The 27,654-nt window shown below is 42.6% G+C and overlaps 2 protein-coding genes and 1 long non-coding RNA gene across 3 annotated transcripts; 1 reads left to right on the top strand and 2 right to left on the bottom strand.

The window, feature by feature from the left end:
• Positions 1–897: 897 nt before the first annotated feature.
• Positions 898–4,823, top strand: LOC109629468 (TNFAIP3-interacting protein 1-like). The gene is made up of 10 exons (XM_069512934.1): positions 898–1,069; positions 1,704–1,783; positions 1,875–1,950; positions 2,188–2,262; positions 2,349–2,414; positions 2,789–2,923; positions 3,011–3,142; positions 3,278–3,355; positions 3,846–3,971; positions 4,084–4,823. Exons 1-10 carry the CDS (start codon positions 1,043–1,045, stop codon positions 4,201–4,203), a joined length of 915 nt encoding a protein of 304 aa, XP_069369035.1. The 5' UTR covers positions 898–1,042; the 3' UTR covers positions 4,204–4,823.
• LOC109629470 (uncharacterized) lies at positions 4,648–5,513 on the bottom strand. Its single transcript, XR_002202704.2, has 2 exons — positions 5,220–5,513; positions 4,648–4,778 (listed from the first exon to the last, which is right to left on the bottom strand). It is a non-coding gene; the product is annotated as an uncharacterized lncRNA (long non-coding RNA).
• Positions 5,514–5,926: 413 nt separating this feature from the next.
• On the bottom strand, positions 5,927–27,149 carry LOC109629569 (F-box/LRR-repeat protein 7). The gene is made up of 4 exons (XM_069512931.1): positions 26,699–27,149; positions 22,175–22,264; positions 8,630–9,247; positions 5,927–7,559 (listed from the first exon to the last, which is right to left on the bottom strand). The coding sequence occupies exons 1-4, from the start codon at positions 26,733–26,735 to the stop codon at positions 6,823–6,825; spliced, it is 1,482 nt and encodes a 493-aa protein (XP_069369032.1). The 5' UTR covers positions 26,736–27,149; the 3' UTR covers positions 5,927–6,822.
• Positions 27,150–27,654: the final 505 nt, after the last annotated feature.

Genomic DNA, 27,654 nt, shown 5'->3' with positions numbered 1-27,654 from the left:
ACAACAAACAATTTGTCCGACTGTGTGTCATCCAGTCTGGGTCCAGGATCATGACTCTTTGTCACTGTAACATTAGAAAAGGTTGATTATATTATATTTATATTTGACTGAAAAGGTTCCCAACATCTACTCACACTAAGTAAAGGGAGAGTAAGATAAGATTTAATATCACTGGTTCTTTATGAGAGAGAATAAAAAATGGACCATATGTTACCGAGGCAGAACCAGCGACGTGGTTTCCCATCTGCCCCTCCTTCCCTGAAACCCTCTGACTCAACAACTTATACAACAGTAGATTGTGAAACATGATAAGTCTGCGTGATCTGTGATTTTCCCACAACCCGCAGCCTCATGAATGTTCACACACTGAGACACTCAGTGCTCACAAACTGTGTCAAACTGCACTGTAAAAAAATGTAGAGATTTATACCAGGCTCTGCAGATATATAATACAATATAAGGAATATATATATATATATATAAACTTTCTTTAAAACATATGATAAAACTAATTCATAAAGGCATTTTTAGTTGTATTTTTTTTCTAAACATATGAAATAGTAAATATCTTGTCTGTTTTTTACATCTTTACTTATTTTTGGAAGTTTTACTGATTTTTAAAGTTATTTACTTCCCATTTTATTTCTTATTATACTATTACGTGTGAGCTTATCATCAAGAAGAAGAATATTGTGATAAATCAAACTATAGTTTCCCTTTAAAACAACCAACACCAAAAAAGTTCAAATGATGTTATTTAAAGAAAATATCATCCAGCTGTGACATTAGAATATTGAAAACTGACATTTTTGTGCAGTGTAGACAGAGATTTTGCTCTGAGTCATGATTCAGACCACAAACATCCTTTATTACCGCTCAGGTTGTTGATGAACTGTTGTACTTTCCTGTGTTTGAACCAGTCCTGCCCGGTGAGGGAATCCCAGCAGCTGATTGGACTATTCTGGTTTTTACTACGTCACCCAGGACCCTCAGTATATAAGTGACAGAGAGTCACTGATTCATAGCACAGCTTCACACAGGGATGAACACACCTCACACTTACAGCATGGTGAGTCCCATTCTGTCATTTCATGTATATTCATGTTCATGTGTATCTGTGCAAGTTTCTCATTTATAGAACATGTCTGTTCTATAATATTTTATATTAAATATATTATACTTATCAGCAATGAAATGTTCTAAATATTAAGAAAGTAAAAGTCGTCCTTACGTGTTGGAGTGGATGTATGAAGAAATAAAAATAATATTTATATTTATAATCCATGTATATGTAGAAATATAATAAATGGTGAATAGGCTTATTACTATAATGTGACTGTAACTTTTTTTATGAAAACAAATATTCTGTTTTCCATACTTTTTCAATGTATTATCATTCATTCTTAATATATCTATACAGAAGTTACAAATAGATTAATAAACACTGACATATCTACTCACAACTACATCATACATCATTTCTTAAATTATCAAACTACTTTTAATACTAAACAGTGGAGCACAAAGTGATTCAAACTGATTCGATTAAATATCTTAGATAAATTAAACAAAATGGAAATTTTTAAATCTTCAAGAAAATTTCCTGTTGGGTGACTAATCAATGAAATGACAGTGTCGGTCTTACTATTGTTTTAATCAGGACTTTTAAGTGACTCAAGTCTGTGTCTCTTGTGGTTTAACAGTCGCTGAATGAAAAGACAGACAAAGCATCGATGGACAAACTGACTCACAGATTATATCCGTCACTGCCAAACATCGACAGGTGGGGCAGATCTACGTCACAGGTTTCTGTCATGATTAACTGTCTTGGTGTTATTGGTAAAACTAAATGAACGCCTGCCCTGTGTTTTCAGTTATGACCGGTGTGTTGGCGAGAAGCTTCCTGCAGCAGCTGATCTTCGTCCTGAGAGGCTGCAGGAGGACACACAGGTAAAAACTGACAAACGCAACAGTGGAATACACGAGTGAGAAAACTTAATTTTATTCTGGAATGATTCCCTGACCACAAGGAAATGACCGTGTTCTCTGTGTTACTGGAAACTGTCCATAGCAAAACTTTCCAAAGTGTGTAAAAGGAAGTCGGTGGATATCAGTGGTGTTGCACAGCTGGCTGCTGATAGGCTCAGTGTGTGCCACATCTAAAGAGTTCCTCCTTTTCCCCTCCAGCTGGAAGCGTGCGGTGCGGATAGCGACCGCAGACTGAAAGCACAGATTCTGATCTTGGTGGAGCAGAGGAGAGAGGTGAGAAGATTTTACAACTCAGATTTATCATCGCCTCAGACGACACACTTCAGTTACTAATGAGACCAATGTTCTGTTTTTCTCAGCTCATTTCTATTAACGACAAATGGGCAAAAGAATATCAGACCATGGTGCGGTTCTACAGAGAGAAGGTAAGAAAAGGATGAAGTCACAGTCTCTCGTTTCCTCAGCGAAGGAGTTAGATTGGTTTTATACTATTTAACCGGTTGAACTGGCACGTGTCACATTTCCTGGTGCTGTCGTTAGGATCAGGTGCTTTTTTGAGATTTTGGTCATTTCTTAGAGAATAATTCACGGATCTTGATTCATGACGTATTTAAGGGTCTGATATTTAAGAGTGTTTGTAATTTGGTGAAGATAAAGGGAGTTTAAGTGTGGTTCATCAGAGGGGGACTCCTTGGCGGAGGTTTGCGCTCTCGGTGTCATTGGAGTTGTTTGTGTTGTGTTTAATTTCTTTCCTGCTTGTTGTATTAAAACTGTATGCTTTTCTTTACCCGACACTCAGGTCCGACATTTAAAACCATTGCTGCAACAAAACCACAGTCACTTTGAAGAAGGCATGTGTGAGGAAGGAGAGAAACACGTCAATTTATGTAAAAAACTCAAACTCAAGACGCCCGATGACAACGACAAGAAATCGGTAAGCGCACCGAACACATTTCAAGGATTTCAATGAGACGAAACCTGTCAGTGTGTGAATTTGATCCTCATGGAAAATGTCTCATAGACGTGCGACGATGGTGACGTCAACTCTGAGCTGCTGAAAGTGGAAAAGGAGGCGCGTGAGCTGCGAGGGCAGAACAGCACGCTGACCAGAAGGGGGCAGCATCAGCACGAGGAGATCAAGCGATTAAATAAGGTGAGGAACGAGACTGACTGAGAGTTTGAACCCTGCAGCAACAGCAGTGGTTACTGTCATGAAATCTGATTTAAACATTTGGTTTTACTTGAATGACTCATGTGTTTATTTATGATGTATTGTAATTGTGTCCAGGCTCTAGAGGAGGCTCTTCAGACGACTCCACCTCAGGGAGGAAGCAGTGAAACAACCCAGGACCTGTGGAAACATCAGGTGAGACGACCTCCTCCTGCTCCTGTTGTCTTTAAGGAATAATTTGATGTGTTGGAGTTGGATGAGAAGATCGCAGCCAGTCCTGCCTGTTTGTAAAATATGAGACCGTTGCATCATATTTAACACAGCAACACTTTTACTGGGAAACAGCGCCCTCTGCAGCCACACATGGGGATTCATTCTATGAGTTTGTATTGGTCACCGCCGTAAACATATTGGTCACCACCTCAATTGCATTGAGTATATTTGGGGGGGTGAAGACAACAACTCCCATGATCCCACGCTGCTTTAAAACTACCTCAAACTCTAGGTCTGTTGATCTGATTGAGAGCCCCCTAGTGGCTGAGGTTATATAATATTGTACAGTTAAAAATAATTTTAAAGCTGATATTTAACGGGGAATCAATCTTGTCATCCAACAACACAGCCAGTGAGGGCTACGCTCTTCCACAGTATTCTTATCTCATGTTTTCTTGTCGTGTGTTTCTAGGCTGAGGTTTACAGGGAAGACTTTCTGACGGAGCGGAAGGACAGAGAGAAGCTGAAAGAAAAATATCTGGAGCTGGAAAATCGGTTTAGAAAAGTTCGCACTGAGCTGCGTGTCCTTAAATCTCAGGTACAACATTTTCGTTTTTCAGTTTACGTGCTTCTATATTGTCATGTTTGACACTACAAATATAGAAGAAAGGCAAAAAGACGTTAATATAGTTTCTCTGTTTGTTTCACAGGTGACTTGGAGTCCGCCACTGCAGCCTGTTCTTGAACGCGTCTGCTCAAATCGAGTCATATGTCCAAACCAGCCCCTGAACCAGAAGCACGTGCAGATTCAAAGGCGACAGCTATCTTGAAAAAGACTTGACTCTTTTTGTGTGATCACGTTTTTCTGCACTTTAAGGGGGAGGATGGCTGAGAATGTGGGAGTTTACCCATAATGGCATCATGATGACGCCTGTTCACCAGTCTGGGGATTCATTCTGTGATCTGTTTGGTGAAGGAGGAAATAAAAAATTTCCCAAGAGGAGAAATAGCAGCAGAGAGCAATATAAACTCCTCAGAGCGTGAGAAGTCAGTTACACATTGGCTCTGTTGTGTAACAAATAAGGAGGAAGTTCCCAAGGTGCAGCAGTTGAAGTGTTTATTTACAAAGAAAACTAACTTCAAGTAAACATGGTAATCAGTGGTGTCTCGAATGTATAAACCCTGAGTTTACACAGTTCCTCCTCCTTTTGAGACACGTCCTCAGGGAGATATCAGTTATTGCACAAACCAAACACTATTGACAAGGATGTTCACACACACACACACACACACACACAGCTGTGAAAAGTGAAAGTAATTTAAGTATATGCAAAGTATTCACCTGGGTTGTGTTTCCAGCCAGTTCCTGTTTATCCATGTTGATTCAGTATTAGTACATTTGCACCTGAAATGAAATGGTCAGAGAAGAATAAATTACTTTGACGGTTTATTTATGAACGTTTGAATGGATTTTTTGTGTCGTCACATTTCTTAACGTCTCCTTGTTTATTTATCATGAATATAAATCATTCCACGACACGTGTGTTGAGTCTTTTGTTGAAGCTGAGGAAAGACAGAGTAAATAGGAGAATAGCAGGACCTCGCTCTTGTTCATGGTGACCCCCACTGTCAGTGTGAAAGATTTTTTGAAGACTTTCTTATGTGATCCATGAAGTCCCAGATACGTTTGACATATTTGTGTGATGGTTCCTCACATTTTAACAAATGTCACCTGACTTCAAAGCTGCATGTAGAAATCTCTACTGACCTCTACTGGTGGAGCACATGTGCTGCAGCTGATTTACATGGAATATGAGGTTTCCAAAAAGAGCAAGCGAGTACTCACATTTTCACGTCACTCCCTCCCTGTAAAGACCCCAGTGGTGTTTGAGCCAACAAAATGTCTATCGACTCCTCTGCTCCCTCCCTGTCCTGTAATGTCCTCACACAGTGGACGTTTTTAAAGTCACTCCAGGTCCAGAGTTCTCTGAATCGCAGGAGCACAAAATGTTTTCCCAGCAGCATTTAGGAGGAAAGTGATTGGGGGCAGCTGTTTCTGTTTCTAAGTCAGATTACAAACATTTCAACCAACAGCATGAAAGCAGGAAGCACCTTTCCCTCCTTGAGCTCACCGACCTTTGACACTTGAGTCCTTAAAGGGGAACACAACCTTTTACAAAGACACACATGGTTTTAATAGATGCTGTTTTGTAACATGTGCAGATCACAGACTGTGAATAAAAAAGGACGAGGGGTCTCCACTTCCTCCTGTTTAACAAAAATCAAGCTAAACTATAACTTTTAACGTCATCAAAACCAAACTTACCAGCAACGCTTGATGATAAGAACTTCCAAAAAGACAGAAAATTCTATTTTAAAAATAGGCTACTTTGACTTTTCATCCTGGACGACGTCCCATTCATTAACATGGAGGAGGCAGAGCCAAGCCACCAGGGAATGATTTGGCTTCACTTTTGTCGTCCATCTTAATGTACAAATTTAGATATTTTAAGACGACAGATGATTAAATAAAAACACAGTTGTGGAGGCAGATTGTCAGAAAAGTTTTATTGGCACAGTTATAGCAGCAACGTGTCCTTGTTTATTTTCAGTAATGGTCCCATAACAGGTTGTTGTTTTTCTGCTAGTTTGATTAATAGAAATAGCACTGATGAAATCTGAAATATGACTCAGTTGAAGTGATTGTCAGAACGATCATGTAAAGTGCATCTGCACGAAACATAATGAAAGTGAGACTGAGTATATGCGAAATCCCCGGGGGCCTCATTTATGCAACAGTGCGTAGGATCCACCAGTTTTACAAAAACAGTGACGGCAATGTTCCCTTTAAAAATCACAGTCCACCTGGAAACATGGATCAGCCTCATGCCCCGCCCTCGTCGTCGCCACTTTCCTGTTCACTCATTCTCAAGTTTGTGTTTCTAGATCCCAACTTTTGCGTTTTGGTTATAAATGAGGCCCCAGATCTGCTCTGTCGCTACATTCTTAGTGGTTTAGTCTGCAGGTACTTGCAGTTCATAAATAGATGCATTAATGTTTGGTTATGATTATGATTCAAGGTTTTTAAGGTGATGATGAGCTTTAAAATAAAACATTACAATGTTTTTAATGGTAACACGACTGTACCCAGTGCTCAGTGTTGCATGTTGTTACACTGCAAATGGTGATGGAGACAAAAACAAGTAATATATTGAAATACTGCACGTCTCTGCCTTTTTACAGATAAATATGTTAAATACATTCTATGACGTATTTTCAAAGAACAGCATTAACAGCCACTAAGCGCATTTAAAAAAAGACAATTTCTGGCCAGTATTGCACCCCCAGTTTTCCACCAGTTCTGACACGTCAGTCTGAACTCTGCCAACACCATAGCAGGAATATTAAAACATCCACTTGTCAGAGGAGCCGTCCAAGAGCTGCCTGCCTCAGTAGAAAGCAGGGTTTGTGTGCTCGATGACACAGCGGCGGCAGTGTCGCCTGACAAACCGCAGGGCCTCTGGCGACACCTCGCAGTCCTGCACGTTCAGGAGCTGCAGCTCGCAGCAGTTGGCCGCCAGAGCTTTGAGTCCTCGGCCTGTTACGCTCTCGCAGGCTCTGAGACTCACTCGCCTCAGGCCTTGGCAGTACATCGCCAGCTGCTCCAGCCCGCTGTCTGACACCAGCGGGCATTTACCCACATCCAGGGACTTGAGTTTGGGGCAGCTCCTGGACAAGTGGCTGAGGCCATGGTCTGTCAGCCCCTCGCAACCCCTCGCGTTCAAGTAGCGCAGTCTCGGGCAGTAGCGAGCCACGTAGCGCATACCCACATCCGTGATGCGGGTACAGTGGGCTATGCTCAGGTAGCGCAGGCAGCCCTCCAGTCGGGCGACTTCGCGCAGGCCGAAATCCCCCACCAAGCGGCAGTCACTGAGGCTGAGCTCCCGTATTGACGGGCAGTGGAGAGCCAGGTGGCGCAAGGCTTCATCCGTCAGTCTGGTGCAGCGGCGCAAATACAGATGCGTCAGGCGGGGGCAGTGGGAGGCGATAGTTCGCAAGCCCTCGTCCTCGAGGGAGAAGCAGTCGGTCATGTCCAGGTAGTGGATGGAAATCTGCTGGCCGTGCAAAGGGGACAGCTGGAGCGAGGCCTCCTGGGTAAGACTGATGCATGTCACCTTGGAGCAGCCTGCATGAAGAGGAAGGAAGGAGAGGTCGTCAGCTCTGAATGATTTTTAAATTATTTTTTGCGATGTAGATTAAACTAACACTGAAACCGATTCTGATTGCTCGTTCTCACAAACCACTGATATATCATAGCTATCATAGATATTTTCAGAAACATGTGTTGATGGGGGCAGAATCCACAGCTCTTATTCTCCAGATGTTGAGGAGCATAAATTGAGGATTAGTAATAACTAATATTAATATCTTCTTTCACACAGTTGACTCCTGAGATTAGCTCCAGACAAACCTCAGAAAAAGTTTTGTAGCTTCAACTTAACTTTCACCGTGGACCCACTGCCCTTTACTCTCATTAGCATCTTAGTTAAGTGATTAACCACTAGAGGGCGCCACAGTAAAACCTGCTGCATTTGGCCTCATGCCTGTAACTATAAGAATGAAAATGTTTTGACAACATTGAAACACTGATCAGTTTTCTGGATGGAAATCAACACTGGCCTCATCAATGCTCAAAAAATATGATGGTTTGATTTAATTACTTTTGGTTTTTCAAATTAAAACCACAAACTTTTAAAAGGCCACTTTTAGCATCAAAGTCCAAAAGACTTCCTGATGCTAATGCAACAGACGTTGCTCTGCCACCGCGGTTCTGTCCAGGTCCATGTTATTTGTGTCACTTCCTTAATGAAAGCAGCAGAAACCAGCTCTTTCACTCATGTTGAGCTAAAGAAAAGTCTTTCTTCTCCCACATGGAAGCTGGAGGTTGGCAGAGCTCCTCCTGCTCCTCTGATGATTTTACCAGCTTCAGGAGAAAAGACGGAGAAGGACTCAGAGGAGGAATTCTTGAGGTAAATCCACACGTGCATGATGTGAGGTAGGAATAAAACTGAACAAGCCTTCGGCGAATAATTGAGGTGAGAAGGTTTTGATTGAGGACGTTTTCTCACGTGAACGTCTGAACCAAGCTTCACGTCTTTGTTCCAGTGTTCACATTTGATCTGGTTAGTTTTGGCTCGCAGCAGACACACTCTCAGTCTAAATCTTATTGAATATGATCAGTAAGAACATTTTTACCTGAGAGGTTCAGGTGTTCCAGGTTCGGGCAGCGGGACACCACCTCAAACACAGCGTCATTAGAGATGTTATAACAGCCGGCGACCTCCAGGCGGCGCAGCTCCGGGCAGCACTGAGCCACCACGTGCAGCCCCCGATCTGTGAGCCTCTTGCAGCCGCTCACCACCACCGTCTCCAGGGTCAGACACACGTTGGGCGTGTCCTGGCACAGCCGGCGGGTCAGGACCCTGATGGCGCGGTCGGCGTGGAGCAGCTCCCCCGTCAGCCGCACGGTGCCCCACAGCCTCGGGTCCCACGCCAGGTTGTACCAGCGGCGGCACACGCGTGCACAGCGACACAGCTGGTTGGTGGGGAGATGGGAGAAGATCTGCAGGAGGGCGTGGTCAGGGAGGAGGTCGATGGGGGCGTGGTGATGGGTTTTCGACTGGCGGGAGCGAGTGTGGGTGCCGGGCTGAGAGTGAACCACGGCCACCGTCTCTGCAGGGGCGGACGAGGAGGACGAGGAGTTGGTCTCATTGCCGTTGCTGGAGAGGGCGGGAGAGGAGAGCGAGGAGGACTTGGAAGGCAGAATCAGACCTGGGCTGGGCGTGCTCAGAGTCCTCGTGCTGGAGTCTAGACCTGAAGAACAGACGCGAAGAGAAAAAGACAAAGAGAGTTAGTGTCTGAAGAGTTTCTCAGACTTTCTTCATAACTTTGTTTTTAACTTTTTTGAAAGTACAGTGATTCCTTATTGCCTCCTCGTCTGTTGATCTGTGAAATTGCTTACAAATAGAATTAGTGTTTCAAAAATCAGACGGCGTGTTTAAAACAGTCGCCAGTGTCTATTTGTCATTTGCATCTTTTTTATCCTGACCTTTTCCAATATGATTTCTAAACAGCATCAAACCAGCGTTAAGACTTTCACTCTGATGTCTGATACTTTATCACATTAACTGGTGCAAATACTGAGAAATCCATTTTCCAAATCCGGCAAATTAAAAGCCAGCCACCGTCAGCGTCGTCATATTTCCACTTCTGCTAAAAGGAAAAATCCTGCCTCACATACATTATTTAAGATCATCAGTCTGTGACATTTAGTACATTCCAACAATAATGTCACAGTGAACAGGCCACAGCGATCTAACCTTGTTCTTCTTGTACTTTTCTCAAGCCTGACTCATGCACTTATATTTCCACAAGCAATTTCCTCCACTTCTCAGAACAACTTGTGACAACTGTAAACAGTCCTGCTGTGACTGTACTGTAACCTGCGGTGGAGAGAACAGCGAAAACCCAGAGACTAAGTGTTTCCATGCAAGGAGAAAGAGCTGAGCATCTTAAAGAGACACTCTGGTGATGGAGTTTTGAATTTCAGAAAAACAAACTGAAAAATTAAAGAAAATTCGACTTCTGGACGAGGCAAAGTTTCTCAACGTGCTTTATATTCAAGTGCATTGAGCAACAGATGACATGTGATAAATAATCTCATGCTCACACAGAAAAATCACAGGATGCGACACTTCCCATGACACGACGTACAGCTTCCTGTCATTAGACTGAGATAATGTGATTTAGTTGAGAATCATCAGAGCTCCCACACAACCACAGACCACAGGAAACCACTGAGAGAAAGCACAGGTTCCTTAACTCTTCACTTAGTGTCGCATTTCTAAAAACGCATTTTCAAGAAACAGAAAATAATAATTTTTTTATTCCTTAAAAATCTGCACCTCCATTAACGGAAACCTTTTACAGTAATAACACAAATTAAAGTTATCAATCCCAATATGAGCACATTTTGTCTGAGGGCTTTGTTAGGGAAGCCACTCTCTGTTGATCCATTCCTCCTTTTTTTCTGGATTTCCTTCTGTTCAAACTTGACTTTTACAATTGCTATTTGAGAGTAATTCAATCTTTCACTGTATCTGTGCCAGACAAGACACAGTATCACATTATAATTGACAGATCAAGAAAAATAAACGAAAAGGCCACAACATTCCTCACGATGGAGCCACACCAGCTTTGATCAGTTTCCACGGGTGTCGTTATCGTGTTTTGGGATAAATGTGTCACGTTTATCTCCGGAACGTTTGGGCAGCAGTGACGGGGCCTCTTCAAAGCCGAGGATCTCGGTGCCGGGGCTAACATTGTACTGTCAGTCCTGTGTAAACACTGAGGCCCTCCTGACAGATGTGCTCTGATTGCCGCCGCAGCTGAAGATGCAGCTGCGAGAGGCGATGGCTGGATCCCATCAATGTGGCGTGAGACGATGGCGGCAGAGGCGTTGGATCTGATTCGACCCATCGCCCTGGGACGCTGAGTGCTCTCCTCTGATGCTATCTGCCTCCTTAATACCCAGCAACCCCAGCTTGACTTGCTGCTAAAAGCATTTCAAGGACTCACGGCGAGGAATCGTTACATCTGTTGAGGGAACTTGTGAGTCATATGTCAGCTAGAAGTTTGCTACCTGTAATTCCCATTAGTTTAAGTTCAATTATCACTTTCCCTACATGAACCCACATTTCTAGTTCCAGTCGTGTAGACCGAACCGTGACTGAATAACGTTAACTAAAGGAGACAGTCAGCTGCTTCCACGGTGTGTGTCAACATCTGCATGACAAATGAACAGCATCCTGCCCGTCATGTGGATTTGTGTGCTGAGACGAGAGGGTGACACCGTCCTCATGGCCACGCGGCGGATCTCTATTCCAGACCCTTCGGCTCGGTGCGCCTCCCGACTCGCCACTGATGACATCCGCAGGCTCGTCCTCTCTCTCGGGAACATGTCCTCCGAATCACAGGTACTTTACAACTGCCTCCTGTGTGCCTTAAAAGTCTCACTCGTATCCAAGCTCCAGCAAGAAATAAGGAGTAGCACCATCTAGAATAAATTAATCTGCAGCAAACACAAGGTTTATCGTTCCTACGGGACGTCAGTTTGGTTTATTGCATCACATTCTCGTGGGTGGTCCGTCTGTATAGATGTGTTGGATTATTTCTTTGAGGTTGTTGAGCTTATCTTGGCATCTCCTTTGGATCTTTCAATGATAACATAATTTCCTTTTTTTAGCTTAATACAAGTTTAATGATCTGAGGTCCTATAAACACCTCATGTACGTCAGGTTTCACACACCTGTACAAATATGTTGTGGCAGTCGTGCTTCTTTGGTTTTTGTGTTTATTCAAGTCCATTATAAATGTTGCAAGATTCCTGAATCAATACCTCAACACATTGTGGATTCATTCAACATGACTAAACTCTCAAGTATCTAATTTTTCACATCTGGTCTACGTAAGTACATTTTTATGGCTCCATGCCGGTGTGTTTTCAGGTTGACCCTCCCATTTTTGTGAACAAAATATGTCAAGAATGCAATGAGGTTATTTCTTCAAATTTGATTCTTCAGATCTGATTCAAATCTGGTGGTTATAAAAGTCGAAATTCGCTTGTGACCTCACAAAGTGCTTTTTTTGCCTTTTGAACACGATATGTGAAGAATGCCTTGAGGGAATTTCTTCAAATTTGGTAGAAATATTCACTTGTACTCGTGTATACATTGATTAGAATTGTGTGGTGAAAGGTCACAGGTCAAGGTCATTGTGAACAGTGGTCACCGGTCAAAGGTTAAAGTCAAGGTCACGGTGGCCTCATGAGTTTCTCGTGTTGGAAACATCAAACTGCAAAGTGGTAATTCTATCTTTTTTAAATTAAATAACAAGAAAATTAATGAAGGGTTCATATGTATGGCTAAAAATCCAAAGTCTGGGATCAATCCTGTGGCATCACAACAAAAAGTCTCCACAAAAATCTCATCATGCAGCCAGAATCAGATTTTCCACGGACACATTTCTCGAGTCATTAGGTTTGATAGATGTTTGAGGCTCAGCTTCATTATGTACGTCCGAGATAATATGAAGGATTCTGCGTGCAGGAAGAAGAACCGTCTGCCACTGAATAAGGAGCAACTTCCAAACTGCATCATCACATGTGTCGCTGATCAGAAAAGGGCTCTGAGCCTGGAGAAACACAGCGCTACCAGACAAACTGCACCCCCCCCCCCCCCGTTTGTACCCAGACACACTTTCACACAGCTGGTGGGGAAAGTTAAATGCAGACAGATTTACAGTTGCTGTGTTGCACCAGGTTTTGGATCGATAGCAACAGGAACTTTAATGACGTCCAGGTGTCATCTATATGTTTTCTGGCTGCATGTGTTTATTCATTCACTGACAACTGCTGAGCAACGATGAAGTTGTTGACAATGATCTTATGACCAAAATATTCACATTTTTCGCACTTTGTAACTTCTTGGAGATGAACATTATGGTTTTTACATCTGTCGAGCAGACACAAACTAATAGTTATCAGCAGACTGATATCTATTAGTTTGTGCAATTTGGTGCAGCTTGATTGAATTTATGGGCCTTGGCAAAGGTATGCACTCTACTATGTGCCATTCTAGTTAAATAGCTGTGGTATTACGACATTTAAGAAAAGCGTTATTATCCAGGAAATCCAAGAAACTAAAACTTCGAGACAGACGGACAAATGATGGGGAATTCATAAATATAAGCAGACAAACTGACACGGGACCAGGAGTATAAATAAAGTTGAACACAGGTGAATCACATGAGGACAAGCGCAGACAATCTCAAAAGTCTTTCAGGGGTTCTACAGGGATCATGAATCATCACAGTTTATCAGATGCAAAAAGTATATTCTTGGCTCAGATGGTTAAAATCCTCAAATCCACCCCAAATAATTAAGATACAATCAAGATATACATCCTTCGAGCACTATTACCACTTTAATCGTAAGACTGCAGATCCCCTAAAACATCAAACATAACTTGTGAACCGTTAAAGTTTACTCTTGACCTTAAAACCATCGAGGTCCAATTCCCAAACTTTTAATGTAACTTTTAACTGCCACATGTACGAAGCCCTGAAGTCGGAATTGTAACATTAAAAAAGCTTAATAATGAACTGTGGGATTAATTTATAAACCAACATGGAAGAAGAGTCCTAGAGGTGCTGTGAATAAAATCATAAAAGCTACTAAGCCTGGATTTCTCCATAGCAACGATAAGCCAACCTCATCCACTAATAAGGACCACATGATGTGACCGAAAGCTCCAGAAAAAGCTAGTAAATGGACTTTTGGGGTGAGATCGCTGGGAATTATCTGCGTTTACCTGCCGCTCTAAACTCTAAGCATGAAAAAATAAACTTTTCTTAAGCAGAAGTGCTGTGTTTTATACCCCTGCATCACTACAAACCTATCATTAACAGAACAAATACCGTACAGCTGTTAAACTCCTCTTGAAGCCACTGTGAGTGCAGATGGTGGAGGACTCAGCTCGGTTTAGGAAATCAGAGGAGAAACAGTGGAACATCTGGTCTTTACCCCGGACAAAGAACAACGGAGCGGTGGTGAAATGAAAGAGAAACTCATGCATTTTGAATGTGCATGTAGCCACAGCAAGGCATACTTGGCTGAAATCATTTGCCACTAATACCCGAATCTGAGCTGATCCGCAGCCGCGCCGCAGCAGGATCCCATTAACATCGACTTCTGAGACACATCTGGGCCGTGCTTTGATACCAGAGGTTTAATGTAAATCAATCGGAGTGATCAGCGAAAAGACGAGATGACCGCGTGATGAAGAGGCGCAGCTGGATGTTGGGGGCGATGTCGCATTAATGACAAAAACCTGCCGAATTTAAAAAAAGGACAGAGCGGTGCAGAAAAACAGATTTTGAGGGTAAGCAAAAGAAAATGGGAGCAAGAAGAAAAGGAAAGGGGGGAAGATAAATTGGCAGTGGAGTCTGCTGACTTTACCAGAGACGGAGACAAGTGCACAGGCAGGGTCAATCCAGACTTTGACGCAGTCTGGTCATAAACCAAAGCTATAGGGATTCCACTCAGGATCTCGCAGCGCCGTGAAGCTCCGCTAAGACCCTGTCTGGAGCTCGCTGGATTATTACTGCTGCATCTGGCAGGATGGACCAATCCATTACCTCAATGCCATTAGACCTGTGACATGTTCCCGCTCTGCTCTGCTCCGCTCTGCCAAGACGGGGTGGTGAAGAGTAAGACTACATACATATGACTACGAATTAGTTTGAAAGTGCATCAACTCTGTGACAGATGGATGCCATCCACACTACGGCTCAGACGTAGAGCCACTAAGACAGAAGTATGGAAACGCTGCTGGCCTCTGCTCCGAAACTCCGAAGCTCTAAGGCCACATCTAGAATTCTATGATTTCATTTGAAAACGGTGCTTTCATACTAAAATGATCTGAGTGTCTACTTCATCCTTTTCCAAGCATCTCAGTTTCTGCTCGTCCAAACTAAAACGCAGCCCTGGAGTTTTCAAACTAGAACGGGGTCAGCAGTGTCTTCAAACATCTCTGTTTAAGTGTCTCTGAAGCTCCAGATGGAGCAGAGTTGATTTCCAAACAAAAAGCAGCAGCATGGATGTGTTCAATGTAAGGGAATCAGAGACGGATCGTTTTCTTCTCACGAGCGAGGAAATCAAATCCATATCAACAGAAAAAAAGAGGGGAAGTGTTAAAACAGAGAAAGTTCAGATAATAAAAAACAACCAGGCAGCAGGAGTTTGACCGAATGAGAAAAACACAAATTAATGCATCAGCACTGAAGGTCTTTAAAGCAAAACATCTGAGTGAGAGAGGGAGAAGTCCTGGGATAGAAAACATCTGGGTCTGTCTCAGGTTTTATTGAATACATGGAAGTTGATATTAGCGTACAGTGTGGCTGCTCGGTTATCGGCAGAGCCTTCACTACAGGAAGGTCTTGCGTCACTGGACAATGTGAAAGACAATAGGGCCTGCTGGTTCCTTTACAATGTGCACGCTCGGACAGGAAACAGACTCCCCAGTCCCGCACAACCCCCATCACTCCTCCACTCCTGGACTGCAGCATTCTCACACTCACTCAGTCTCCAGGTTCAGTTTGAAATCTTTTGCAGCGGCAGATTCGGCTCATGCGCTCGCCAGGAGCTGCAACACTCTTTCCCCACATCAAGACAAATTTCCTCCGGGGAAGTTTTCCGCCTTTTAAAGCTCGTCCGTCTGTTAAAACAAGTCTCCGCGCTCCGCACCCATCACTTTATAAATCCTCCACTGAGGAGGACAGCAGAAGTCGCTCCTTCAAAAATGAGCCTTTTGTGTTCGTCTTATTCGTCACAGCACATTTCCAGAGTGGAGGTGACAGTTGAGACACCAGAGGCAATTTAGCGTCATTCAAAATTGATCTGGCCTTTTGCAAATCGCTGGAATTCAGGATGATGTATTTTTTTTAGTTTTTTTTTTTTACAGGTTGTTAAAATGGGGATGTCAGAGAAGTTAGATTCTCATGTGCATGAGATGCCTTTCTGTACAGTTCATGCTCTTTGCTGCTGGTGCGTGAGAAGGGTTAGCATGGAGTGACAGTCATGTTAAATGACTAAGGAGGGTAACTACACACACACACACACACACACACACAGAGGAACTGCACATCAGAGGGGAATGGAAAAGTGAGCGCTGGCCCCAAACAGTTGATTTGGTTGTGATGAGGAGCAAATGTAATGATCTCATGTGGTTAAAGCAACAGAACAAGGGAAGTGCTGGAACGCTTGTGGTTAGAAACTTCTGACAAAAGAGCGACCAGAAAGAGGTTATTTTACAGGGACGGAGATTTGTTCACGATAAAAAAACAACGTCTTTACATAAATCTTTATAGTCAAGAGAGTGCAACCATGGTTTGTGCAAAGGTCTCGCACTGCTGCTATATATTCATGTTTATGTGTAGAACTGTCACACTGGCTGCACATCACAGTCCAGAGCAGCTGCCTCATGGAACTGGAACATTTTAGTCTTGGAAGGACTGTTAACGTCTCGTAGGACGGAAAATACATGTTATTAATTGTTTTTACTTCAACTTTTCTGTTTGTGTACATCTCAGCCTAAGATTCAATGTGTTGGAGGTATTGCTTACACTTAGCACCTCGTACCAGGCTAACTGTTTGCTGATGATGCTCAAAATGTCAATGTAAGTATGCAGGTATTAAGCAGCAGCTTTTTTTAACATACACACTTTATTTAGCTTTGGATAAGGAACAACACATAATTTGTTACGGTTGCTCTGTAACAACAATGTTCTACAAAACATAACTCATCAATTCCCCGAGGAAAACTAACCAGAGAGAAACTTTCCTCTCATTTTTGTACCATTGCGGATTCAGCCACAACTGACACTTCCCTGCTTACGTAATGAAACAAACCACAGTATGAAAACGAGGGGAGGGGGAAGTTTGATGTGTCAGTTCAGCTGCTGCAGAACTGTGGTCGTATCGCCACATAAAAAGCACAGAGCGCCAGGTGTATCACAGTGAAAACATCGCCCGCCGGCCAAAAATCGTACAGGAAGCAAACGTGAGAGTCGGCCAGGTGGCGTCTTTCCCAACTCCTGTCAAACACGCTGCTGTAGTCGACCTGAAAAATGTGACCCTGTTGAGGAACACGGCAAATGCATTGAAAACAAGGACAGCTTCCTCTCCGAGGCCGAGAACGAGAGGAGCGAGCAGTAATCAGAGAAGAGTTATGAGATGGAGAGCTCTGCTTGCTGAGCAGCCTTCCCCTCCTCCTCCTCCTCGTTTTCCTCCTACGGTAAACTGCTTTCACTCGTTTTCTTTTTTTTTTTTTCCTATCGCCGCCTTGTTCTGTGCTTTTTCGCTCAGATTTCCTGGCTGGAGGAGCGGCGGAGAGGAAGGGGGAGGAGCGAGGACAGCTGATGGAGAAAATCTGGGGGGAAATAGCGTTGGCATTCTTCGCCTCTCTGTGTTTTCTCATTGCGCCGACAATTTCCAATGAGGATTAGAGATAAATCACTGATATTTCTCATCACAATCACTACAGACGTTGTGAGAAACCTCTTATAATAACTCCAGGCTGCTGCTTTGTGTCCAAAGTCAAAGTGCTGAAAAGGGACAGATTCATGTCCCACCAGCTCGGCCTCCTGATTATGAGCATAAACTTCTTAAAGATGTGAATTTCTGCACATTTGAATGAGAACAATCCAAGACTATAAGACAGTTGTTCATCTGCCAAACATTTCCCTCTAGAAACAGATGCTTCCCCGTCTAAACAAACTCCTCCGCCTCCCCACGCAGCTGCAGAAAAACAGAACACATGCAGCATTAGGTTTCACCCAAACTTCAAAAAGACAGATTTGTCACAGAGGGTGGTTGATCGCTGCCTTAACGACTTCAGATGAGAGATTAAAAGTTACAAGTACAGCACGAGTGGAGAAAAACAAACTTAAATCTTCTCTCTGCAGAGGAAACGACACGAATAAACACCGAACTGCAGCCGGCGTCAAAAATCAACAGTGAAACACGATATATCCAGCAGAGTAAACACGAGTGTGTGAGGTTAGTTTACAGATGAGGTGTGAGGGGAAAATTATTAACACGGTGGAGACGTTAGTGGAGGAGCTGTTGACACTGGAGTCTGTCTTCAGAACAACAACGTTGGGAAACTCAAGGGAATCGAACCTAAATGTCTTCTGGTATCTTTCTACGAGGTGCATTCATGGACAATCGGACGTACTAACATTTGCTAGCATAGCCACTTCCGGTATCCATTTAAGGTTCCAATGAAGCGGATTTCTTCGCCGTGTCTTTGTCTTTGTGGATTATACATGTGATTCTGTAATGTTTGAACAAGCCAATCTTTCTGTTCGGTATTTTTGAGGCATCCTACGCTCTGCATCGGTTTGCCTCACACTCATTATCACTCCTGACACTCTTGTCTGATTTGGCCCCACAGCAATAAGATGAATAACTGATCAACCGATTGGTTTTCGTACATTTTCAAGCTAATTTTCTGGTTTTATTCTCATACATCAAAGATTTTCTAACTTTTCATTCTTAATCAATCATACACAGAATAATCATTAATCTATAATGGAAATAACTGCTCCCTTGATTTTCTGCATGTACTCATGTGGGAATGCCGTGATGACTTAATGCGAGAAACAGACTTTAGTAAAGAAGTATAATCTAAAGAATTGGCTGAATTCTGACAGGTTTACAAGGTGTAATATTGTGGCACAGCGTCGGAGGTGGATGGAAGGACAGAGTCAACCTTTCCCGTCACTCTTATCACTGTTTCTTTGGTGCTTGGCAGACGGAGAGGAAGGCGGCACACTCATTGTTCCCAGCGTTCCCACCTTCCTGGTGCCATTATAAAAGGCTGATGGAGCCGACCTGCAGAGCGTGGCCGCTCTGACATGATCAACAACCCTGTGAGCCTGCGTTACGTCAGCGGCTACAGAACAGACTTCGACCGATCAAGATCAAAAACGGTCTTGAGGAGTTACAGCGAGCAGGCTGAACATCTCAGGGTGTTGTCAGCTCCACGTCTGAGCCGCATTCCGAGTTCGGCCGTGCCAAAGCAAACCCTTGAGGCCCAGACGAGGGTCACAGTGTAACCCCTGCTGGGAGATACTCAATTTCATCCCACAAGAGGGATTTACTGTTCAGGACTGTGCCTTTCTGTCTGCGGCTAATAAGCAACTCAACTGGGTCAGGACGCCACAAGCTCGACTAAATAATAAATGAAAACAGAGACACGTTGCAGGAACTTGCCAGATGACCGTTTGTTTTCAGCAGCAGAATGAGCGTAACTTCCTCATGTTGATTTTGGTAGTGGAAGACGAGCAATGGCCTAGTTTCTGTCTGCATACTGATATTAAACCTGAACAATAACTAGTATCATCACTAGTATGCATTATTTACTTTAGAGCCACTAGATCTTGAATCCTGAGGTGAGGATAGTTTCTTGTTTGTTTTTATCTTACAAAACATTCCTGGTTAGAAATGCTTGACAGAAAACTTCTCTGGTTTGGAAACAATCTTTCTCTCAGAAATAAAAAAACTTCATAAGATTAAATGTTCCCTTGTTCAAATGGACAGACTGTGGGGATTTCTCGATAAAGTCTGAACTAGCCTGTTTTATTAATGTCAACAAAATGTTGCTTCATTTTTGACTTCTGAATAAAAATGGATAATATTACAGCTCATTTTATTCACTTATAAGTGATACTCTAAATTCAATGTATTCACACATTGAATTAAACTAAATAAAATTATCAATTAATTAAACTTCAATTCAGTTTGGTCCCTCAATAGGTTATTTCATGCCCTTAAATTCAACAACGTTGAGAAACAAATTTCTTTTTGAATATATTGTTATATTATTATCTATCAATGATGTCCAAGCTGCAGTTTGTCAGTCAGGATTTGTTCTTTGCTCAAATAAAACAAGTTAAATCTGTTCTCTGATGTCATTTGTTGTGGAAAATCATGTCGTAGCAAAGTAAAAACAGAAACACGTGCAGCTCTCCATCTAGGAATCATTTATATTCACCAATTACCTGTAGAAAACCCCTGTGGGAGATCATAAGTGACTGTATGAATGCAGTGACATTACTGCAGCATGAGGACACTGGAGGCCCGAACATGAATACTCCCAGTGTGTGGTGGGGAAACAGCCCAGACGGCTTCCTGATTAGTTTAGTGGACCACAGGACGAGGTGGGCAAGGACCGTGTGATCTGCCACTGTGTACGTGTGTGTGTGTCCATGCTTTTTTTAAAGGAGGGGGGATTTCACTGTGGCCGTAGTGGTTCCAGACCATGTAATTACTCCCACTTAGCATGGAGGCAAAAAAACACAACAATTTCTGCGAGAAAACAGGGGGATATTATGGTCTGGAAGCCACTGGTCATAAACTACACTCTTGTCTTTATATTTCTATCTGCACATCAATTCCCCTCCAGCTCGTCAGTGGACAGATCACACGACTGACCGTCATCTACTTTGTCCGAATGCACACTCGCACCACCCCAGTGAGTTTGAGCGTCGCACTGACTTCACTAAAACAAAGTAATTGGCGCACATGTTCAAACCGAACGAACATCGGGCGTCTCGTGAGGAGAATTTTTCCTCCCGGAGAAACACCTTGAAATCTCGGGCTGAGCGACGGTTATAAACACGGGCTTGTAGCAGCTATTTGTTTTCTTGTGGGGAGCTCCAAACCACGAGAGCACTACGTTCGGCGTGCCAGAGCAAATTTAAGATTGGTGATGACAATGCATGAGAGGAACGGGGCGAGTGTGCGAGCGTGCGAGCTTGCAAGACACACGGTGACTCACTGGTCAAGAGACGAGAGCACAAAGGGAGAGAGACCAACATGTGCCTGTGGTGGGTTTTGATAAAGTTAAAGGTCAAATCAGTGACTCAGTGATTCATTCACTGGCTTCTGAGGTTTGATTCTCGTTCAACAGTTCCTGCCCAGTGGACGATAAACAAACGTGAACAACCACGAGATGTGTGGTCAAGATGCTACGCATCGTCATGTTTTACCTTCTTAGTGATAGGACATATTGAAAAGGGGCAAATACTTAAAGCTGCACTGTTACCACCTAAACTCAGAGGAGGGTTTTAGATTCTTTAATCATGTTTTGATTTTAAACCCCACAACTTCACTGTTTTGGTTTCAGCTCTGATCAGCGTGTCACCAAATCCTAGATGTTAACCTGGCAGCACGTAGGTTATTAACCCTTTTCTCCTCTAAGGACCAAACTTAAAACAAGTACACAAAATATATGTTTTCAAAAAGATGGTTTCTGTCATTTTAGGGAGTTCTTATCACCCTGAAGGGTTTTCTGGTAAGTTTGGTTATTTTCTTAATTTATAAAAACACATTTATTGGACACAGCACCAACTCAGATTTAAGGTTTTACAAGACAGTGGAATTATGATTAATATTATTTCAAGATAATATCAGATCATAATGCTTCTGTTTGTTGATTTCTGTTGAAATGAGAGAAAACTGCAGCTCTGACTGACAGATTGTTGAAAACAGTATGAGACTGATCCACTTAGGCAACATCTGTTTACAGGAGGCTTCAGAAGGCATCAGTCAGCTGCAGCGTTTTTCTGAACCCTGCAGCGAGCACACAGTTTACATTCATAACTCAGACCCTCCTGACAAAGGCAAGCAGGTCCCAGAGCTGGACGCCTGCCGGTGTGTGGGGAGTGCGAGAGGGAGCCAGAGAGCTGCATGGAGACGAGGAGCGTCTGAGAAGGAGGTGAAGCTCTCGTTCCCCTATTTTCACTCCCCACACCTTCTCCGTCTCCTGCAAACCCCCCTCTCTCTCTCTCTCTCGAGCAGGCCTCCCTCCCTCCTTCGCAATGCTTTGAGCCTGATACGACCACAGTTTAGATAAGCATTCTTCCACAATGAGAAGCCAGACGTTTTTCTTTTTTCCTTCTTCTTCTAAAACAAAGCCCATGAAATGCCTTTGCTTTCTGGTCTCTGATGGCAGCTGTGAGTTTGTTTTCAATTTAGGGTTATCCCAGGAACACACAGGTTTCTCTCCAAAAATAGGCAGTGGAGAAAGTGCACGAGGAGGAGGAGGAGGGAAAGAAGAAGAAGAAGAAGAAGAAGGGAGGGAGGGGAGTTTGGTTAATGAGCACCAGATGCCTTACCTTCGCTGGTAGCCACATTCTTTGGAGCTTTAGTTGGTGTGTGATCTGTGCTCGAACTTATGTCAGAGGAGATGCTTGAGCTCCCTTTACCTGCAGGGGAAAAATGGAAGAAAAAACAAGATTGCTGTTGAATTTGGCAACTTTAGAACAACTTATGAGGCTTTAAAATCCTGTATTGCACGATGACAACGAAATATTAACCCAAATTTGACATTTTTCTCTCTTGAACTAAGAACTATAAATCTTATCATATGAAAACAGGCTCTTTATGCTGCAATCCTGAGGCGTGTCAGTCCGAGATAAGGCGGAATGGCACTTTTTCGTGATGTATTTAATACGGTAAGGAGGTATGAAGTGTAAGGAAATATAAAGCCCATCACTCTCTGCGTTCATGACATTTATGTTCCTGGGTTTTTTGACGAATGGTTGGGCCTTGGCACATCCACAAAGTCTCTGCCAGATTGTTAGAGTAAGTGTCCGCTTTTTTTTTTTGGAAGAAGAAGAAAAGTCTCCTGAAATCCCCCTTTCAGCCTTCACTCCCAGAGGACGAGTGAGGAAACACTCCTGCACAAGAAAAAAAAAAAAAAGAGATCGATCTATCTAACACACGAACGCTTCCTTTATGAGCTATGGCTGCAATATTGGATTAAGGATTTTGGATTTCTCTGAGCTAAATTTCAGCAAAGTATACTTTTTAACGTTCCTCCTCTGTGACTGCAGTTGTTTATGACACTTCATTCCTCTGTCAGATCATAAATGCAGCTTTGTGGCTTTCCTGAGACTAAGTATGTGCCTTTCTCGCAGCACGACAGGCCGGAGAGGTATTCTCAAACAAGTCACACCCACATGCACATCAAGAGCAGCCACCTAAACGCAGCAGACAGCTCCTGAAATGAGCAAAAAGTACGAGAGTCAAAAACATCCAACCTGTGCTCTCACACCACCGAGATCCCACACGTACATATAAAATAATATAAATCCAGTGCAGCTCATATGGTTTAAGTATGAATGACATTCTGTGGTGACATCACTGAGCCGGCACATCTGTTATTGCTCCTGGAAATGACTCAGATATTCATGAGGGGTTTGCGGATGTCAGTGTTCGACCACTTTTCTAATATCCAGGCCGAGCAGGAAGCACGAGGCCGAGTGGAGATGAGCAAATACATTTTCATCTTCAGCAGGTTACAGGGTTTCTGTCCTCGGCCCTGAGGAACTCGGCAGGTTGATGCATATATGGAGCTTTCGTGGAAAAACAACTTTCAGGAAAGCTCCTGCTTCCTGTCTTGAGCTTATATAAAGTGTTGGTGGAGGGCTGCTGCATAGTTGTGACCAGAGTGTAATTAATTGTGGAGTCACACTTGAAAACAGATGTGGACCGACGGACAGCAGAATTCTGCAATTACAAAAAAGACTGTTTCTTTTCAACCTAGACTGGCACAAATTGGAGAACATACGCCGCCACAGCAACATTTCTATTGGGATCTGCACCAACAGTTGCACAAACTCATAGATATCAGTCCCCTGAATGTGCCTGATGTTTTTAATCAAGGCCCATGAGTGATGCCCTTTGTCCACATCCATTGGAAAGTGTAATGGGTTCTTCCTTGGCCCATGTCCCTTCCTTCAACCAGGTTTCATGGAAATCTGTTCACTACTTTTGATATAAACCTGCTGATAAACCAACAAAATGATAAACCAATCATCAAACCAACTAGAATGTCTCTCAGTAAAGCTGAGGCCCAACAATCCCCTTGAATTCAATCAAGCTGCACAATCATACATATCAAAAGAAAGTGGATAAAAAAATCCTGCAGCATAATCTCATTGGCGAAGGTAAAGAATGTTATGATGGTGTGAACATATAAGTTATACACTTTGAAAATGCCAAGGCTCTTTCTAGAGCTCAGCATGTTTTCAGCAATAGAAATTCTTCGATTTAATCATTTCACTGTTCAGTAATTGGATGGATAGATGGATGATGGATCTTTCGTAGTTAGAAAGAAAGGACTGACTTCTTGACTAAAACCAATAAACCTGCAACAATAATTTGATTAATCAATCACCATTAAAGTATTTTTAAAGATAATCAATTGTTTTTCTTCTCTGAAGTCAGTGGTTGCAAGTTTAATTAGTTTTTCATGATTATAAACTGGATCCATTCAGACATCACCTCATGCGTATGGTAATTATGACATTTTTCAGTGCGTTGATTAATTTGTCAGGTAAACTCAAAGCAGACTAATCCAACCATCATGTATACTGTTTATCCTTTGAGGGTCATGTTGGGGCTAAAGCCAAATCTCAGCTGACATTAAACCAGAGGTGGAGCACATCTGCCAAATAATCACTTGTGGAATTAATAATACAGTAATTCGTTGCAGCACTGAAAACAACGAGAGCTTGTTTGGTCTGTGTCACTTTTATCTGATAATTATTAATGAGAAAATATATTAAAGCACTTGCTCGTTTCAACATGTCTTCATGCATCTCTGCAGTTTAACCAGAAACCTACAGCTGGATGCTCATCAAGACCAAACCTCATGAGCTCAAAGGTTTTCATCTGGGAAATTTGACATCATCCTGCTCACATCTGTCCAAGTCACAGCAACACGACGAGCCGAACACTGTGTTTGCACTGGAGCTTTACTGGGATTAATGTGTGTTATGATCTGAGGTATTCTATGGTGCAACATTAGCAAAGTCTGCAAAGTCCTATCTTCTCGTGCATGAAGTGAAAAGAAAAGTTGCTTTGTTGAAATTCAGCCTTAGAGCAACTTGAACACACTCGAATGATAGAATCTGCACTTGAACCTTCACAGTCTGGATTTCTAGGTGGAGCTGGTCCACATGTTATTTTTTAACATCACGACTTCCAATCTTTTCTCTGCACTTGTTGACTTAGGAAGAGAGCACACTGGAATGTTATTTATACAAACATCACTGCTCCGGACACAGAAACGATGTGTTCGATGGAGGGTTTTTTTTTTTTCTGACTAAGTAATGTTGAGGATTACATCTCAGATGAAAAAGACAGCGGGTGAGGGAGGACATGAGGGGGAGCTGTAAAGGGGAACACACTTTGTTCTGTGTTTAACAGCGAGCTGGAGTTTGATTTCACTAACAAGCTCATTGTCCAGGATCATTAATGACATGTTTGGAGGTCTTAATCAGTAATGTGGCATGAGAAGAGCATTTCCATCATCTGTGCATCATCCATTGTTTGATTCCTCTAAGAAACCCTTGGCTGGCTCCGCCCAACGACAGCATCCAACAAGCAGCTGTAGGACAGAAACTAAAAATCACAAACACGACAGGGTCAGTGTGAATTCTGCAGAAATCAGCTGACACGTGAGGCTCTGGCTGCTCAAACACCTGCACCTTTGCTCCTCAATGTCCACAGTGCCCTTTAGTCAAGGTGGTTTTTCTTGTGCTCTGTGTGAACCTATACCTGTCCCTGGAAATCAGTTACTACTCAGGACAAGTTGTCACAACTTCTATGTGCATAGGATGCAAAGTGATCACATGTGCCCTGAGTGTTTGTGTATGCACAAAATGGCCTCCAGATCAGACAATAGCAGGATAAGGAATTGTGGAGAAAAATCTCTGGAATTAGTTTCTTATCGCAGGGTGACTGAGTGAACACGCACAAACACAACCCAACACTCACGTCCTTTAACCCCCCCCCCCCCCATTAAACCTGCAGGAAAACATCTTTTCTTTCAAATACAAGTGAGAACTGATTCATTCTGCAGGAGGTTGTCTGATGAACCTGCTGCTGTGATGATAATCCATTTTTGAATTGACTTTTTGACACTTTGGAAATATCACTTGTGCCTCTATAGCTTCTACTCAGGAGCCGAACACTTGCATGTCTGACAACAGCTGTGCATGTGACCCCATGCAGTTTTATTTATTACAGCAATATATAAAAAGCCTCCAGCTGCATGTAAACTGACGATGAAAGTTACATTTCTGCAGGAAATGTGGGTGAATACAAAATATGGAAGTGCATGGACAAATTGTGGCTTTTATTGCTCCTGTTACCTTGATGCATGCAGAATCTGTTCTTTTCTTTGCACATGCATACATGACCACCAGATGTCACTCTACATCTTATATGTACAATATAAACGTTGCACATCTTTAAAAACCATTTAAAAAAAGGACAAAATCAACACCCAGAAGCAGCTTTGAGCTCAGGAACAACACCTATGCTCTAAAATGTGCAGTTTTTTGAATGGCGTTTGGCTTAAATTCAACTCTACATAAGAAAAGTAATGAGTCAAAGTGATAAAATTAAAGATATAGAGGGAATAGAGCTACTTTGGAGCTACAGCTAACTGATGTCCAGAGTTTAAGTGAAGCTGCAGAACAATAACTGCACATATTTTCTATTATTTTACTTTTCCTGGACACAAATGAGAAACTGGTGCATGTAACGGGAATGTAAAAACTCATTTTCTTTGCTATATTGAGCCTGAGAGTCGAAGAGTGTTTTAAAGCAGTAATTAGAGCACTCACCCTCGCTTCCATACTGTTTTCCATTGTTCGCACCCATGTTAGAGGATACATAATCTATGCGCAAAGCTCGGGTTTGTCAAAAGGAGTTAAATTCCAGAGAAAAGCCAGAGTCTTTCCATGAAGACAGACGAGACAGCCGGAGGTTTGTGCAGGGCCGCGAGCTCCGACTCCAAATAGTTAATCCAGATGTTGAGCAGAGGACGCCTCAGCATTACGCAAAAATAAAAAAACCCAGATTCACTCGAGCCTCCAGCGGCGCAGAGTTTGTGTTTGTGGCCAGAGTTGTGCGTAAAAGCGCAAAGTCCAGGAATGGAGGAGTTTTTGATGTGAGAGGAAAAGTTTGAGAAGTGTCGTGAGAGTTGAGCAGCTGTTTCTCAGGCAGAGTGAAGAGTCAGAGAGAAGAGAAGAGAAGAGAGGACGCAGCTTCTCCTCCACTGGATTTAAAGAGACCGCAGACACAGCACAGAGGATGAGGAGGAGGAGGAGGAGGGTTAAAAAAAGATAAGACAGAGACTGTGCCACAGACACACAATCACTCCACAACACTACTGACTCACTGGTCTATTAATACACAAACACAAATCGTTTCATAATAAACCTTTTATTCTTGAGCTTCAAACGTGTTTCACAAAATTACTATATTATTTTACATAAGCACCAAACAATGTGGAGCCAATACTACATTTAAAAAACATAATACAAAAGAAATATGAACTAATACTGTTCATTCATAGATATAAAGTATGTGATATGTATATATCTACACTTTATACCACAGCATATATACACATAAAGTAAGTGATGTGTCTTTAAATACTTTACATGTGATATCAAGTATATGATATATGTATATTATATCACATTAAGTATGTGACATGTATATATACTTTATGTGTGATATGAATAATGTGATATAAAGTACGGGACATGTATATATAGGTTGGAAATGAGAAAGA

The sequence above is a fragment of the Paralichthys olivaceus genome, chromosome 17 (assembly GCF_024713975.1).
Source record: "Paralichthys olivaceus isolate ysfri-2021 chromosome 17, ASM2471397v2, whole genome shotgun sequence".
NCBI lineage: Eukaryota > Metazoa > Chordata > Actinopteri > Pleuronectiformes > Paralichthyidae > Paralichthys > Paralichthys olivaceus.
Note: the sequence above shows the minus strand (reverse complement) of the source record. Positions and strands in the feature narration are given on the sequence as shown.

Excerpts from the sequence above, each read along its gene's own strand:
- LOC109629468 (XM_069512934.1), top strand. The coding sequence starts at position 1,043 with ATGAACACACCTCACACTTACAGCATG. Across the intron at positions 2,415-2,788 it reads TGCGGTTCTACAGAGAGAAG|GTCCGACATTTAAAACCATT; the intron begins GTAAGAAAAGGA and ends CCCGACACTCAG. Across the intron at positions 2,924-3,010 it reads ATGACAACGACAAGAAATCG|ACGTGCGACGATGGTGACGT; the intron begins GTAAGCGCACCG and ends AATGTCTCATAG.
- LOC109629569 (XM_069512931.1), bottom strand. The coding sequence starts at position 26,735 with ATGGGTGCGAACAATGGAAAACAGTATGGAAGCGAGG. Across the intron at positions 22,265-26,698 it reads AAAACAGTATGGAAGCGAGG|GTAAAGGGAGCTCAAGCATC; the intron begins GTGAGTGCTCTA and ends TTTCCCCTGCAG. Across the intron at positions 7,560-8,629 it reads GGAACACCTGAACCTCTCAG|GCTGCTCCAAGGTGACATGC; the intron begins GTAAAAATGTTC and ends CTCTTCATGCAG.